Source organism: Empidonax traillii, unplaced genomic scaffold, assembly GCF_003031625.1.
Source record: "Empidonax traillii isolate 1590-97213 ecotype Southwest subspecies unplaced genomic scaffold, ASM303162v1 scaffold174:size915687, whole genome shotgun sequence".
NCBI lineage: Eukaryota > Metazoa > Chordata > Aves > Passeriformes > Tyrannidae > Empidonax > Empidonax traillii.
In genome coordinates, this window is record NW_020955367.1 from 736998 (window position 1) to 753106 (window position 16109).

Genomic DNA, 16109 nt, shown 5'->3' on the forward strand with positions numbered 1-16109 from the left:
GGGGGAGGCTCACTTGGCAGTGCCTTCCACGGCTTCCTCCTTGGCTTCCACATCACCCTCACACTTGGCAGACTTGTTCTTCTCATCCATCCAGTCAGAGACATGCTTAAGGGCACATTCTACTGTGGATACCATGTTCTGGACAGCTTCAAGTTCCTCTGGAGATGGATAAATGGTCGAGTGTTTCACCATTACGTGGCGGTCATCGTTAGCAAACGATCGGATCGATCTCTGTGTGGAGTGGGAAACGGGAGGAAAAGAGAGCAAAGGTACTGGATTATCAACAGGACTGCCTGAATGGGAATCCTCCCTGGCAGGGGGAGTAATGTCTCTTAGGACAACCATTGCTTGTAATGATGCAGAAGCGATTTCTTTAAACAAACTTCAAAAAGAAAAAAGCAAACACCAGTACAAAAAAATCAGCATTAAACCAGTAAAACTTACTTTCACTTTCTTCCACTTCTCCCTGCCCTCCCCCACCAAGATTCTCTTGGAGAAGAGGGCATGGTCTGGCTGGCTGAGTTTAACAGTGCTGAAGCAGGAGAATACAAAACCCCTGGTTCCAGTCCCAGTTTCATTAAATGTCTCTGACCTCCCTCTCCTTTGACTTGCTTTGTTCTTTACATTAACCTTTCAGTCAGTGAGAAATCACTTGGACTCTGCTCTTGCTGAAGGACCTACATCTCATGGAGATACAAACTGTGAGCAGGAGCACTGAGGGAAAGGGGGGCTGCCCTACCTTGGGATCCTTGCAGGAGTTCAGGTGTTCCTGGATTTCAGCAATCTTTGTTGCCTGTGCCAGCCTTCAGCAGCTGGATAGCTCAGAGCACAGGGCAGAGCAGGGTCCTGATGCCAAACAGCAACCTCACCTCAGGGCAGGGAATTCAGCACATGAGCATGTCAGGGTGGGAGCAGACTGGGCAAAGCGTTGGAAAGGAGGGCAGGCAGGGAGAGAAGATTCCTGTTTTGTAAAAGGTGTTAACACTTTCCAAATGAAATATTTGCCGATTCTGGACGTGCTGAGTGCAGCCACCCATCCTCTCTTTATGCCAGGGACAACAGCAGCACACCTTGGAAGAGGCAGTCAGAGAGCCAGTCCCTCACTGCTGCTGCTGCAGATGGAGTCACAGCAATGCAGATGCTACAAGAGGCTCAGCAACTGCACAGGGATTTACAAAGCCACGAGTGAAGATGAGGATAAACTGGTAAGAGGAGACTGAAATAATTTCGTTTTTAAAAAATTTCAAATGAATACAGAGATGAGAGTGCTAATTAAAAAAGTCTGGAGTGATAGTGCTGAGGAAGTTGAACTTCAGTGGTTGGGTAACCCCTGCTAGGAAGATTTTGGTTTGCCACACACTCTCCAGGTGAGACTCCTTTGATCTGAGTGGTGCCCCAGACCAGCTGTGATCACAGCACACACCTCTGGCAAGGGCAGCAATAAGTCTTGGTCTCTGCAGACACATCAATCACTGCTGAAAGCCTCCTGAAAGCCTCCCAGACCTGGGAACCACCAGCCAAGAACCTTTGTTCCTCCTACACATTAAGCACCTTAATTAGGCTTCATACTCACCCCAACTCCACGGGTTTGAGCTGTACACATTCCTAAAACACAAAGGGCCTTTAAGGGACCTCAGAGGCCTCTGGGCTGGATCCCTGGTAAGGAACTGTCCATGTTCTCCTGGTCTATTCCACTCACTGAGTCCCTTCCACTGAAGGCCACTGTGACACCATCCTTACTCCTGTGCTCCTGCCCAGATGGATAACTTGGGCAGTAACAGCAGCACATCCACCAGGGGCTGGTGTTATCCCCTGTTCTTTGGAAGGCTGTAAAACACTTCCAGGAGGTCCCTCTTGTGGTTATCCATAACATGGATACAGCAGGAGCTGCAGGGAAACTGCTGAGCTGCATTTAACAACTCACCCCACCGTGTCTGATCTTCCCAAATATCAATTAGGAAGGACAGGAAAACAGGAATAAATTGGTAACTCTCAAGTTACAAGACACGTGTTTTCCCTTCTGATGAAGAGGCTCTGACAATATCAACTCATTACAGTTTAGGTCAAAAAGAATGACAAAATGGGACACTATTTAAAATAGAGTCCATTGACAACTCTGCTTTGCCAAGTGTCCTTCCTCCCTTTGTGCTCTGTAACTGGTGAAAGTCTTAGTTTAACACAATATAAATGTGCAGCCTATCAGCAGCAACCAGCTACACAACTACTAGTGACACTATTTAAAATTTATTCTCATTTCCATTCAGTAATAACCTTAGAGGGGTTAAAAATACATAAATATGCTTCAAGTGCTCTTCCCAGGTAATTTTCAGGAACTGAGTAGGTCTGTTGCATTTTTGTGAACACATTTTCAGCATTTTACCATCACAGCACTCCATTCTTGCAGACCTTTACAAAATCACGTCTCAGGCATTCCCAGTGTGGAGCCAATCCCAGGCAGATGAGAGGTGAGTCCTCACTTGAACAACGTTCACCAGGTATATGTGGCTGAACACGTTTGATCTGCACAGAGCCACGCTCAGTCACTCGCAGGTATGAATAACAATGCTTTTGTGAGAGGAGGTGGAAGGGGAACGTCAGCATTTGGTGATGCAATCTGCCAGTTCAAGGTCACTGATGCTGTTTGCTACAGCCTGCTAATGCCAGTTTTATTAGAAAACCTTATGAGCATCCCCTTGGTTCGTATTTAATAATTCATGGACTGCAGGCTCACAAGACAACTCTCTGGTTTTAAGAGGCTGACAATACATCAAACCTTGCTTTGCTCCAAGTATGCAGCACCAGCCCTCAGTTAGTGCAAGGTCAGAAAATCCCCTTCCTGGGGGTTGCTCAGGCCCCATGCAAGACTGGCAGCAGAGAACACTTTCAGTACAGCCCCGTGAAAGGCAACAATTACCTACCATGGTTTGTTAGTGTTTCAGCTCTCTCTCCCTCCCTTTCTCCTTTTCCCTCCTCCTTGGTGTCTTTGCTAAGCACTGTTTTGCCTGACAGAACCTCTTCATAAGCCTCTCAGTCCCTTGACAGCTCAAGAGTTCATACAGCCAGGATTCTCCGGGAGTCACTTTGTCTGATTCACCTGCAAAGAGAGAGAACCAGCTGAAAGCAGCAGCAAGGGCATGAGGAGTCCAGAAGGGCTCAGTGCAGCACACCCAGCCCAGCACCGCTCAGAGCAGCCTCTGAGCCAGTCACTGCCCAACCAGCAGCAGTCCCTGGGGAAAGCAACCTCCTGTGATGTGCCCACAGGTACCAACCACTGCCTCGTGCCAGAGCTGCCCTCAGGAGCTCTGTCAGCCACTGGCAACCCCAGTTCCTGGGATGAGGAGGCAGGAAATCCAGCACTGCAAGCATGCTCCACATGAAACCAGCTCAAGAAGTCTCTATTTTTATGTCCCATGCACGCTGGCAATCAAACACACCACATTTAATCATCCAAAGGTAATTATCCGTTGAAATCCCCAGTGCAGCCCTCCACCCTGTGTCAGATGCTGCACAACAAGAGCCAAGGCTTCAGGTGGCAATAACTGCAAGTTGTTATTTAAAGAAAGACAAGCACATTCCCCAAACTGCAGACGTCAGACCTGCGAGCAGCTCAGCTGAAATCACCCACACCGCCTGTGCTGCCCGAACACTGCCTCTCCCAGCACTCAGCACTGAAAGATCCTGGGAGAGCAGCCTTCTGGGACTAAACTGGGAAACAACCTCCAGCACTGGCAGCAGAAAGCTGCAAATAAATGCTCTGTGAGGGAGAAGAGCAGAAAAACAGAGCAGGTAATGTGAGAGGAAAGCATAAGCTCACTGCACAGCAAGACACTCCAGTCCTTGCAGAAAATTCCTGTTTTCCTTTCACTGCACATACTGTTGCATCAGCTCTCCAGCAACGTTTTGAAGCAATTGGGAGCCCAGTCAGTAAATTTGTGCAGCCTGACACAGGCACTCCAACGTTCTCCTGTTCTCCTGGCTGCCGACCCCCCTTCACCAGCAAGATGCTGCATATTGTGTGTCAGAGAATCCTGACATTGTTCGAGATTAAAAGCATGTTTGGCAACAGCAGAGGGGTAGGTGAGATGACTTGAAAGCTGAGGAGATGCTTAGACTGCGGTGTGACAGGGAATAATTAAAATGCTGCATCCTGTAGAGATTTGAACTTAACGGGGGAAAAGGCAGCAACAAATCCTACTTCCCTATTTCCCCAGTTCAGAAGAAATTAAGGACCAGCAAGTGCCTGGCAGTTGTTTGTTTTGCACACCCCTGAATTCAGGGTACAGAGCTGGGTAAACCAAAAAGCAGCCAGACGAGAACACTGTGCAGAGACCTGCCTGCTCCAGCAGCTGCAGCTGCCAAGGAAGAAACCCCAGGAGAGTGAAGTGCAGTCTTACTAAAAATACTTGGGAAAAGCAAGCTAATGAAAACCCTGACTGCCCCCACTTCTCATCACAGAGCTCTGTACCCACCAAGGTGTATTAACACTCTACCAAATTGCTTCCCAGAAGCAATCACGGAAGGGGATGTTCTTTCACAGGACCAGCCTCTTCTCTTAAGAGATCCTGAAAGCCAGGCAGGGGCAGCTGGGAGGGAAAACCAGCAAAGATCAGTGCTTTGGAACTGTTTGTTCTGTGAGCTAGTCAAGCTTCTCCACACTCCACAGCTTTTCCCCATCTCCAGAACCAACTAGACTCTGTACAGGGTCTTTCTGTTTTGCATAACAATCATAACAATAACAACAATAATAACAGTTTGAGTCAGCAGAGAGACTTCTATGAGACATGTTTCTAGATCATCTATTTCAAATGACTCTCTGTCCAAACTCAGTTCTGGCTGTCTTCACCTCCTCTTCCTCCCTGCCACACCCACACTTCACCTTTTGGGTGGGTGGCCGTACCTTGGCTGTTGCAGGCAGAGAGCAGGGCCCTGGGATGAGCTGCTGACGGCAGCAGTGTCCGAGGGAGCAGCACCAGCCTGGCCTCCTCCCCACACTCCTGCGAGCTGTTGCTTATCAGCTCTCACAGGGCACTGGGAGCAGATGGGCAGACAGAGCTGGCTGGGCAAATTCTGGGGCTCAGTAAATGCTGAGCAGGCTGTTGTCCAGAGGGCAAGTCTGCAAGAGACACCACGAGCTCTGGGAACAGGCACTCCTCAGGGGGGCAGATCGGGACGTGCCCAGTGCTTGTCAGTGTTGGAAAATCCAGAACAGACCAAAAATAAGTGTTTCACTGCTAGGATGGGGGTTAATCTGCTGCTGGACTGATGCAGCACACACACCACCACCTCTCCATACCCTGCCCTAAGCAGGCAGGAACCTGTTGTCTTGTTTTCAAGACAGGTGCAGTTTTCAGTGACAAGCAGAAGTTGTTGGATGAAGGTATTTATGAGATTGGTTTCACCTGCCTTTTTTCTCAGCAGGGCATGGCTGAGGTCAGGGCACAGACAGCTGAACTACAAAGGGACCTTTATTATCAAATTCAGAAAGCTGGGAAAAACCCTCTGAAAGTTGAGTTGAAGCTGATATGTCTTCCCAGTCATTAACATCCTACGAATATTTCAGAAACACGCACAGGAGTGAAACCCTAATTTAGTTCAGACTTTGAGAGAACATGTTCAACAAAAGCACTAAACAGGAGGGAGTTTACTATAAAAGTGTAGACACAATATACAGAACAAAGTACATCTGACAGCATGCAGAATTAAATTAAGGAAAACCAAAATCAAATCTGCTCCAACCATATGGACTAAGGCAGCACAACATAGCTCAGCACCAAATACATCAGAAAGCATTATGTGAAGTGAGCAGCAATTCCATAAATCCAACAGCCTCGTTCCACTACCAGCCTACAGCAGGATATTTGTTCCTGCATCCTCAGGGAAGTTACAGCTGATGCCCAGTCCCAAAAGCACAGCGTTAAAATGTGGCTGTCTTACCCAGGGGCTGCCACCACACCTGCAAGGAAACTTCTACCCAAAGCTCCTCGCACCAACCCAGACCTCGGTGACCTTGAAAAAGTCCCTTTTCCTCTGCAGCATGTGGCCCTGAAGTGTAAAACAAGAGTAAACAGTGGCTGTCTCCAAACCAGGTCACGGCGGAGCCGAGCGGAGTCTGCAGCGTGGTTTAAAATCACTGGGGATTTGACACATTAGAAATGTTATTAAAACACCATGACAGTGTAGCAACAGTTCCATTAAACATCCCATCCTTCACAGAGGAAGTTTATGCTTTGGCACAAGACAAACGAAAAGAATTTCAGATGAGGCTTTTGTAGTAGGAGATATTCCTGCATCTGCAGCTGCATTCCCCAGGGACAGGCAGTTAAACAGCCAGGGGTGATGAATATGCTCAGCTGCCTGGCAGTGCCTGTGAACAGAGTGAAAAGGCAGGAGAAACAGGTACTGCCACTCCATGGGGACTGAAATACCAGAGTCAGGGAGCCATGAGCTTCTGGAAAGGACACATGAACTGTGTTTGGCATCCCAGTATCCCCCTGGAGCAGCACCTTGCACGGAAGGGTTCCTGGGGCAGTAGAGAAGAGGGAATTGGGGTCACTGGACACCAGTGCTCCAAACCCTCCCTTCAGCCAGCTGCTGGGCAGGCTCCTGGCCAGGCCAAGTAGAACACCGTGAAAATTGTTTTTTAATGCTCCATCAAGAAGGCACACGCTAACAATGTCCAGCTGAAGCACTAAAAACACCCTCCACCCTCCTAATCTACCCTGACACCAGTATCTGCCCAGTTTGCAGTGTGCACCACCCCAAGAGCAGGCAGAGCTTGCATTAACAGAGCAGCAAGGTTGCTGATCACAAACCAGTGAGTATCTAACACAGCCCGAGGTGCACCACACACGGCAACAGAAAAAACTGGAATTTAGATCCTTTTTTGTGACCTTCAAAAGTCAGAATGAGAGGCTTGCAGCTTCAAGCTGGAAGTTTATTTTAGCCTCTGCTTTGCATTCAGGGGACAGGTAATTTTTCGTCACACCACACAAAGTGCTGCTGAAAATATGTTGTGTTTTTTTCTGCAGTATAATTTTATTGCTGGCCTTCTGCCAAGAGTCTTTCTGGCAGCATCTCCCACAGTTGGAAACTGTGTATCTGGGTCAGAAAAGACAAGCGGCTTTTCAGAACAGCTCAATACATTTGGCAGAGATGCTGATATTGTAATTGAACTCTTTCAGCAACTCTCTTTATGATGTACCCAGACACCAAACAAAACAAGATCTGCAGTGTTGATTAATGTCAAAATAACTGACAGAGGAATATCAAAATAGTTTTCCCTCATGTTAAAAGTATCAACAAACCGAGGGGAACAGATAAGAAATACAATTCATGAGGATTCAGAGAGGAGCACAGGGCAGAGAAATCTGCAAAGCACGGCTGACCTGCTCCCTGGGCAGATATTCCCCAGCTAAAATCCCAGCTCCCTGTTCCCTGCACAGAACTTCTCACGAGAGATCGTGGCCACTGTCAGCCCCAGCAGCACCGGAAGGAGTGCTGCCCTAACCCTGGGATCCAGGTTTAACAAGGCCAGACTGCTTCCAACAATGTGCTCAGCGTCCAATTTCACCTGCAGACTGTGTATCCAGAGGAGTTCCATTATTTTCCATGTAATGCATTTCCTGGCAAAGTTGCATCTGGGTTAGCCTTCAGAAGGCTGGAATTTTCCAGCCAAATGAATAATTACAAAGCAACACTACAGTTAAAAGCTGGAAAGGTACTTCCTCTGGTGAACTCTTACACTTCATGCAACAACCACTCGAGGCTGGGGTCACTCCTGCCTGCTCAGTCCTCACAACATCTCAAGGAAAGGCTCCTGTGCTCGGGGATCTCTTGGAGCAGCCCCAACAGCCAGGTCTGAGTGCCAAGGACAGGGCCTGATAACCAGATCTGGAACCAGCCCTGAGGAACCAAAGTCACCTTCCAGGATGCAGAGCTCTGACAGCTTGGACAGCAGCAGGAAGGGAAGCAGCTGCCCACCTGTCAGTGTGGAGCGAGGGACTGGAGAGCCCCTGGAGAGAACCCAGCTGTGCCAAGGCACAGGCAGAGAACTGGGGGAACCCAGGCCAAAGATGCTGCTGAAAAAGGGTCAGCACCTGCACTGCCCTCCAGCTGGGGAGTGAGGACTGGAAACACAGCCCAAATAAAGCACCCTGGCACAGCAATTAAAGAAGCTGAAGAGTCAAAGCCAAGCAATTGCTTATCTAGATTAATGTATTAAGGTAAAAAGAAACAAGGATGTCAGAGTGTAGTCTGTATTTTTAGCTCCTGGAAAGAGGGTGAAGAAAAGATGGTCTAAGGGGAAATCATTACCAGCCTAACAGGAAGGTTAAAAAAGGAACAACAGAGGCACTGTGTGAGCACATATACAATCATCTGAAGAAGAAAATGCTCTATTTTAGATAGAATCACACCAGCCAGTCTCAAAAAGAAATGTCATTAGTAGAAATAACTGCAGCTATTGAATGTATAAGAATATAGTTTTAGAAAGAATATAAATCCCTCTCCCTTAGGATTTAACCTACTGCTGACTACTGAGGACTGGAAGATGCAGCACCATGCTCACCAGGTGGTCTTCAGAGCACACCCCAGCATTATTTTTTACATAAATCTGCCTCCAGATTTTTATCTGCCTCACATTCCCTGCCACCTGCACCACCCCCAGCACTGCCAGGGCTACAGGGGGTCTCTAAGGAATCATTTTGAAGGTGCCTCCACCTCTTGGTATGGGTGTCAGGACACAAGACTGACTAGAGACACACCAAGTGCAAAAAGATTTAAGAACCGTCTGATGACAAATAACAAATTGACACATGAACAGTTTAATGTTTTTCCTGTTCAACCAGTCAGAAATATCCAAAACTGAATTGCCTGTAAATCTGAGCACTACAGAAAATAAAACATCTTAAAGGGTGAATTTCTTGGCAGGTGGCTTGAAAAAATAAAATAAAAAGTCACAGATTGGATAATACATAAATAATGAATAGCAAAGTGTTCATGTGAGACAAGGCAGAAACCACCACTGGATTCTCAATGTCTGTGAAATGCTAAACTCATTTCTGGCTTGTGACTCCCTGACAAAGGCATTCCTGCTCTCCTGGCTCAATTGGACAATGGCAACCTGAAGCTACTTTGCAGTCATAATCTAACATCCACACTCAAAACCATCTTGAATTCCTAACGCAGGCTGCATTCATTTACAGTTGAAGAATTAACTAAATTAATAACAGGATTACATTACACTGAAATGACACTCACCATCTGCAATGTCATTTTTCCAGAGAAAGAGCTGGTTTAAGCAAAATTCTGGATCTATGCCTGAAATGACATCACATTCTCCAAAAGAGAATCACAGTTCTACCTCCTCCACCACACAGTGCCATGCTGGGCTCCTCACCATCCCAGCACTGAAGCTCTGCAGATCCCAAACTCCCAGAGATCCCCCCATCCCTGTCATGGTGTCCACTGCCTTCCCTGCCAGGCTCCCTCTGCTCCTCAGCCACCATGTCCAGGGGACCAGGAACAGGGACATTCCTCACCCAGCACCCTTCAGCTTCCCCAGAATAGCTGCAGTGCCCCAGTTTCCCTGCTGCTATGATTCATATCCCATAGAACACGGGATACTGCAGGTGGACCTGAGCTGCAGCCCAGCAGAGCTCCCCAGGGATGGGCTGGGGGAGCAGCCAGCGAGGTGCCACTGCCACCAGAAGGGTCTCTCCCCCTCGGGCACACGCCGGGGACAGGCTGGAAGTCGTGGCAGTCCCTGGGGTGGCAATGAGTGAAGTGTAAAAATGGAGACTGGAGAAGAAACTGTCCTGCAGTACCAGTGGCTCTGCTTGTTTTGGTGGCTTGCACTTCTCACCAGGCCGTGAGGCAGAGCTCTGGTTGGCTCTACCAGCTGCTCCCTGCTCTGCAGCTCAGGCTAATGCATATCCCGGGAATTAGGGAGCTGACAGAGGAAGGCAACATGGATCCTGAGCCTCTGCTTGTAAATAAACCAAATGGAGTAATTCTTACAAGGAGCACAATGCCAATAGGTCTTGGAGAGTCACATTTTCCCAGTGTTTACACGAGGTTCCAGTTTCAAAGCATTAGGAGCTTCTGAGAACAAATGCTCTGCCTAAACTTTCAGCAGCCCTCGACAGCAAAATTTAAACAAGCTTCTCCCCAAGAATGTCTTCCCCAACATCAATATATGCAGACACTGTTTTCAGTACTGCAAACCCACACTGGCTGCCGTGCCCCGCTGCCTTCAGCCACTTTAAACATTCATGACTCTCCACTGAAATGCATTTGCTAGTATGTCTGTCTCGCTGCCTCAGTGCCTTCTTTTTTTTAATTAAAGAGAGAGGATTTAAAAGGATTTGGAAGGGAGGACCACCAGACCCTGTGAGTACTGTGCAAAAAGCTCCTGTGCTCCCAGGCAGTGCACATTCCCCAGCAGACTCTGCCCATGGTTTAGTTCCACTGCGGCTCCCGAACAAGTTCAGGGTAATTTTTCACTTCCTGACTAATTGGCTGTTTTGTCAACGAACACGTTGTCAAAGGTTCGGGGTTACTAAAAGCTGAAGGTTTTAAGTGGTTTTTCTTGCCATCTCTTGCCCATCCAACCATGTTATTTGAAGTTTGATTCAACGTCACAACCTGTAATGGCACGGAAAGGTCTGAAACAGAATCTGTAACTACGATCTTGGGCTGTTTGGGCTCTTTTGAAACCCTCTCCAAACACAGCACAAGCCCCACGATGGCAGAGGGGGGGTCTCTAGGGAAGGGCACCCTGCCTACCATCCATTTTCTGCCTCAGAACACAATTATTTACTTCAAATGCACGATAACCCTACCAAAAGATTTGAATTAGGTTACCTAGGCATGAAAGGTAGCAACAACATCCATCAAAGCAAAACACACCACACACTGTCAGTCTGACATTGGTAACCAGGTTATTTGCCTTGGACAAGACTTTGTAGTAGGAAGTCCCAGCTTGGGCAAGAGGAAGAAAAAGAGCCACAAACATATTTAGAGATTTACAAAATTCATAACTAAAAACAAAAGTCCTATTGCCCTGGAAAACTATGAGGCTAAAAATATTTTAAATGGGCTCAATCCAGCATCCTCTGCCTCAGCAGATCTCCACTGCACGCATGTGCTGTCACATCTGCCAACTTCACTTGCGAAACTCATCTGTTATTCCTCTCTCTCCAGCTCGCACGGCACAGGACGGGTTTGCGAGTGGAAAAAAAGGACCTGCAGCAGGGACCAGCAGTGGTGGAAGTGCTCAGTTTGAAGACCACAAGCCAGGCTGCAAAATGAATTTCTCAGTTATATCTGTCAGTCTTAGCCTTAGGAACATCCTGAGTAAGGAATTCCATGACTTTTTCTATTTGCTTATTTTTAATAGGTTACTGAAATGAAAAAGTTTAGCAAAATTAGTTGTCTGTGGAACTGTACTCTCCAGTATCTTTGGAGAACACAACTGTGCCAAGTAAGCGTTCCTGAACCTGAAAAGTTACACTCAATCTTTTTTTATCTTTTGAATTTCAAATGAAATCTTGGGGGGAGAAGAAGCCATCAGATAAATGTGCCAGTCCCATCTGGATGGCAGTTTGAAGGCCATGGCTTTGCTGGTTTGGTCTCTTTACATTTGGGCTATGAATTAGTTTGATTTCTCTTGATAGAGAAATCTTCTCCACTGTGTCACTAGAACAGCAGCAAAGACACTTTCAGCTCTTCACTTGTTAAAGAAGCTCCCTCAGCCTTTGCATTCCCCACCATCTCCTCCAGATCGAGTCACCAGCGTCAGACCTTGCCCTCCTGCCAACATCAGCAGTGAATCTCTGAACAGCAGATCAACATGAGCCCCTTGGAGGCACCCACAGCCCCAGGAACCTTTCCCTGAGCCTGGGCAGGTGGTGACACACAGGGGTGAGGGGCTGGGCAGCCCCCCAGGAGGAACAGCCTGGGCAGCCCCCCAGGAGCAGCACTCAGCGCTCAGCTTGGCAGGGAGATCAGCTCCCAACAACACAACTCGCTCCCCAAAGCTCCCTTCCTACACTGGAGCTGCTAAAAGTAACATTTGAAACTACTGTCAGGGGAAAGACCAGAGAGAAACAGTCCAAGCTGGTTCATTTTGGGACATTAACTGCAGTTTGTGTCTGGCCACCTCAGTTCCCCCAGTAAAGGGAAAGCTGCTGATCCTCCAGGCAACACTGCTGGGGTTTGTTCTGAAGAAGCTGAACTTGGGAAGCCACAACCTGTCAGGGGAGGAGAGCACACGGTTCCAGTGCAGAGGGCAGGATCAAAACTGGCATCAGAACCCAGCTGCCACCCAGACTCAGGGTGTTCTCCTCGGGTGGGCAGGGGGATACAAACCCTTCCATCCCTCAGGGAGAACCAGATCAGAGTGTAAATGTTTTTATTGCCTGTTTAGCCACCTCTGGAAATCTGTGTCCATGTCAACACCATCACTACCACCAAGGGGACAAGATCACTGAACTCTCCTGTCAGCACAAGAAACCTGCCTGGTTTGCAGTCTAAAACTATACTTTTAGTAGCCTAAGAATGTCAGGTTATAATGCCACTGATGTAGCTTATTCCACAGTTCAACCAAAATTCAACTCTATAACCTGAAAATTTTGTGTTGATGAGAAAAATCCTTCTTTAAAAAAAAAAAAAAAAGGATAAGTGTTTTGTGCACTGAAAGAGCACTTGGTTCTGCTGGTTTATGAGTTCCTCACTTTGCACAGCTCCTCTGTTGTGGAAACAAAAGTCTCTGTATTGGGCCTTCCCAGTGACATTTGCAAACTCCTACACTTGCTCCAACAGGATGTTCAGAAACGGTTCTGCCTGGCCTCTAAAAGTTAGTTCATCGTTAATTGACTGCAGAAATACATTAAAGAAAACAATAACAAGATAAAAGAACATCCTTGCAAAGGCTTGTTGCTTGTTTTGAGGGAAACCAAAAGTAATTAAACCTAGCTGAGACTTTTCCAATGAGCATTCTGCTCTAAAGCTTTGGGAACTCAAAGAGCAGCAGAACCACCAGTGCAGAACTGTCACCACCGGGAAGGGCTGTCCCTGAAGTTCAGTGGACAAATACTACCAGGCAGTTTCATGCTTCACAGAGACAAAATCCAGCAGTTAAATTTAGAATGATGATTTCTACAGGCACTCAGATGTTTCTGCTCTAAATTTTCAAGAAATTGCAAATTACAACTTGGCAGACTTTAAACTGACCCAGCGCGTGTCTTGTGCAATCCACTCATGATCTGTCCTCTTACTCTGCACAACTCAGGAACCAAACATCACGCCTTGGAACACAGGATTTCAGACAAGTGACAGAGACAGTCCATCAGTCCCTTCCATTTTGATTACATTATCAAGTTCCAACATGCTTTTATTAGCAAAACAACCAAAATCAGCCCTAAGGAACACGCACAAGAATTCCACCCCACTTCAAACATCCCTGCTGCAGTTGCTGTGGTAGGTGTAAATGTTACACTCTTCGCATTCAGCAGAGACCCCGGGGATTCAAGTGACTTGCCCAGTGCCTCAGTAAAGCAGTGGCAGGACTTGGAAGAGCAGTTTTTCAGTTAGTGCACACACCAAGCATCCTCTCCCCCCTCTTCAGCTTTTCCCCCTTTCCTCAGGCTTCATTAGTTCCACTGGAGCAGCCACTGCATTCCTGACTGCCCTTGCTGTCCCACCTCTGCTGCAGGACACAGCCCTTCCCACAGCTCAGCCTGGCAAAGTGTCACAGGGAACCTGCACAACAATCACCTGTGCATTCAGGAGATTCAAATGAGCAATTCAGGGTCTGAATGCGGGGTGGGTAAACTCTGGAATCTAATTCACGATGTGGCCTCCTTTCAGGCATCACATTTTTTGAGCGCTCTGCTGTTCTCAAAGTCAAACTGATGTGGGCTCAGGGACCTCGTGTCTTTTTCCAGAGAGGACAGTGGAGCCCCTCTTTTGTCAGGCAGCAGGACACACACAGGGAGGAACAGGAGCCAGGACAAGAACAACATTCCAGGGCACCAGCAAGGGACACGAGCCTCTCTGCAAGGTAAGGGGAAGCTTTGCAGCCCTGCTCTGTAAAGCAGCTCCTCAGCACTGAGCACCTCCCTCTGCACACCAAATTCTGCCATATGGTTTGGCTTTGAAGGAAAAAACCCACAGGCAGCTGCCTTTGCCTCTTGGTTTTTAGAGCTTCAAGAGGGAGTTCGTTCTTCCCTCTCTCTTAAAAACCAAACAAATTAACCAGTCAACCCCCCCAGCCTTTACACCAGATATTAGGTGGCCATCTAAAACCCCCAAACCAAATGGAAAGGACAGAGGGTCTGAGAGCATCACAAGAGACGTTGGGAACTCCCAGACGACCAGGAATGCACGTGCCTGGACCCCACTCACACCCTCAAACAAGGTCTCTTCAGTCTGCTCCACACGAAGCTCCAGCCATCCAACAGCAGTTCAGAACTCCTGTGAGTTCATTCAGGATGGCTGCTTTGATCCTAGATCTTTTCAGGAGATTTTTCAAAGTTTGTTAGGGTATTTTCAGCTGGAGAGGACCTACAACAATCAGCAACTGCAACACGAGAGGAGCACAAACCATGAAAGCAGAGCAGGGAAAAGGAAAGAGAAGGGAAGTGCAGTAAATCCTGCACTCCTCAGCTCTCTGCCAGAATTCAGTGTTCTATAGGCTGGGCATGAGACTTGCTACTGTGCTGTGTGCTGAGGGCAAAGGGAGCTCACTGAGACAAGGTGCACCTGCTAAAACTGGCACTAAAACTACTGCAAAGCAGTGGTGCCCAGCACAAACAGCAAGTCTTTGTTCTTCTGGCACAAGAGGACTCCTCACTGCGAGTGCCACATCCAGCTCAGACATTTATAAGCAAAAGAAAAGACGCTGGCCAAGGGATTTGTATTAAAATAAAGATTATAGCTCGCAGGGAGAGGAAATGGTGAACGTAGCAGTGGGTCCCCTGGCCAGCCAGGCTCTCCCCGAGCAGTCCTGCCTCTGAAGGAGAGCTGCAAGGAGATAGCCCGAGCCAACAGTCTCTACAGCAACTGCAGAAGCACCAGTTCAGTGATACTCCAGGCCTGCAGTAACTGCAGAAGTGTCAGTAAATGGATACTCCAGAAGGAACCTTTCCCAGTTTCACCTGGACTGCCTCCACCTGCCTGGGCAATCCCCTGATCCCAATCAGCTGAGCTCCACTCTCTACTTGCCCATTCCTCTGCAAACGCTTCTGAATCCTCTTTACCCTTAATGTCCTTCCAGTACACTTGCTCCCCTTCAAAATGTCACGGAATTTGACCCAGGCACGAGAGCAAGTTTTGTAGACACGGTGCTGGAAGGATGAGCGTCCTCATCCCTCTGCGTGTGGGGCTGCAACTCCTCAGGGAGGCTGGAATGCTGTTATGACAATGGCCCTGTGCTCGTGCTGCACCACTAAAAGCATCCTTGGAAGCATCTCAAGAGGCACCAAAACAGAGGCTGGTTACCACCCAACTGCACAGCACGAGCAGAGCCATTTGCAGCACGGTGACTTCCACACAACGTGCTGAGGCCATATTAAGGAACAAAACACTGCACCTATGCACTTGGCAAGTGTCTCAGCTCAGACCTGTCATTCACTGAAGGATGTTTAGGACAGGACATCTCTCACGACCCTTTTAAGAACCTGCTGTAGATTCTCAACAGTTACAGCTTCATCAGTTCCACATAAACACCCCTTGCAGGAGTTTTTCCTTAACTCTGCAGTTTTCCTTTGTTTTGCACAAACTTGGCATGAAGCTCAGGCTCCTGACCCACGGCAAGAAGTTAAACAACACTGCTGGTTTGTTTTAGAAGGGTCAGGAAGTTTCCAGTTTCAGGAGAGCAACATGTACAGTCCCAGCTCAGGGACATTCAGTATTCAAGCCCTCTGCAAAGAACAGCCTCGAGCAGAGACCTGTCAAAGATGCACTTCCCAAGCTGCTCTTTTGGTTGGTTTATTACATGAGGCCACATCCACAAAACCAGATTTTTGGTCAAGAGTTCACTACTTCTGTAATACTGACTCCCAGCTACCTGCTTTAAACAATGTCCTTTATCTCCTGGGCTAACACAG

At 47.8% G+C, this 16109-nt stretch overlaps 1 protein-coding gene and 1 long non-coding RNA gene across 14 annotated transcripts in view; one reads left to right on the top strand and one right to left on the bottom strand.

Annotated features, from left to right (window-relative positions):
• Positions 1 to 11393, top strand: part of LOC114058511 — a 33045-nt gene extending 21652 nt beyond the window's left edge. The window contains exons 4-5 of the long non-coding RNA XR_003571465.1: positions 1054 to 1205; positions 11203 to 11393. This is a non-coding gene — a long non-coding RNA (uncharacterized LOC114058511). The remainder of the gene's footprint in view (positions 1 to 1053; positions 1206 to 11202) is intronic.
• STRBP (spermatid perinuclear RNA binding protein) overlaps positions 1 to 16109 on the bottom strand; it is a 59579-nt gene that overhangs the window by 35208 nt on the left and 8262 nt on the right. For all 13 annotated transcript variants that reach the window (XR_003571462.1, XR_003571464.1, XR_003571463.1 and 10 more), the window contains exons 2-3: positions 2919 to 3094; positions 14 to 231 (exon numbers count right to left, since the gene is read on the bottom strand). Coding sequence is in view for 10 of the 13 variants with exons in the window: in XM_027885927.1 (XP_027741728.1) it covers positions 14 to 231; positions 2919 to 2921 (221 nt within the window). In the remaining 3 variants the exon portion in view is untranslated. The remainder of the gene's footprint in view (positions 1 to 13; positions 232 to 2918; positions 3095 to 16109) is intronic.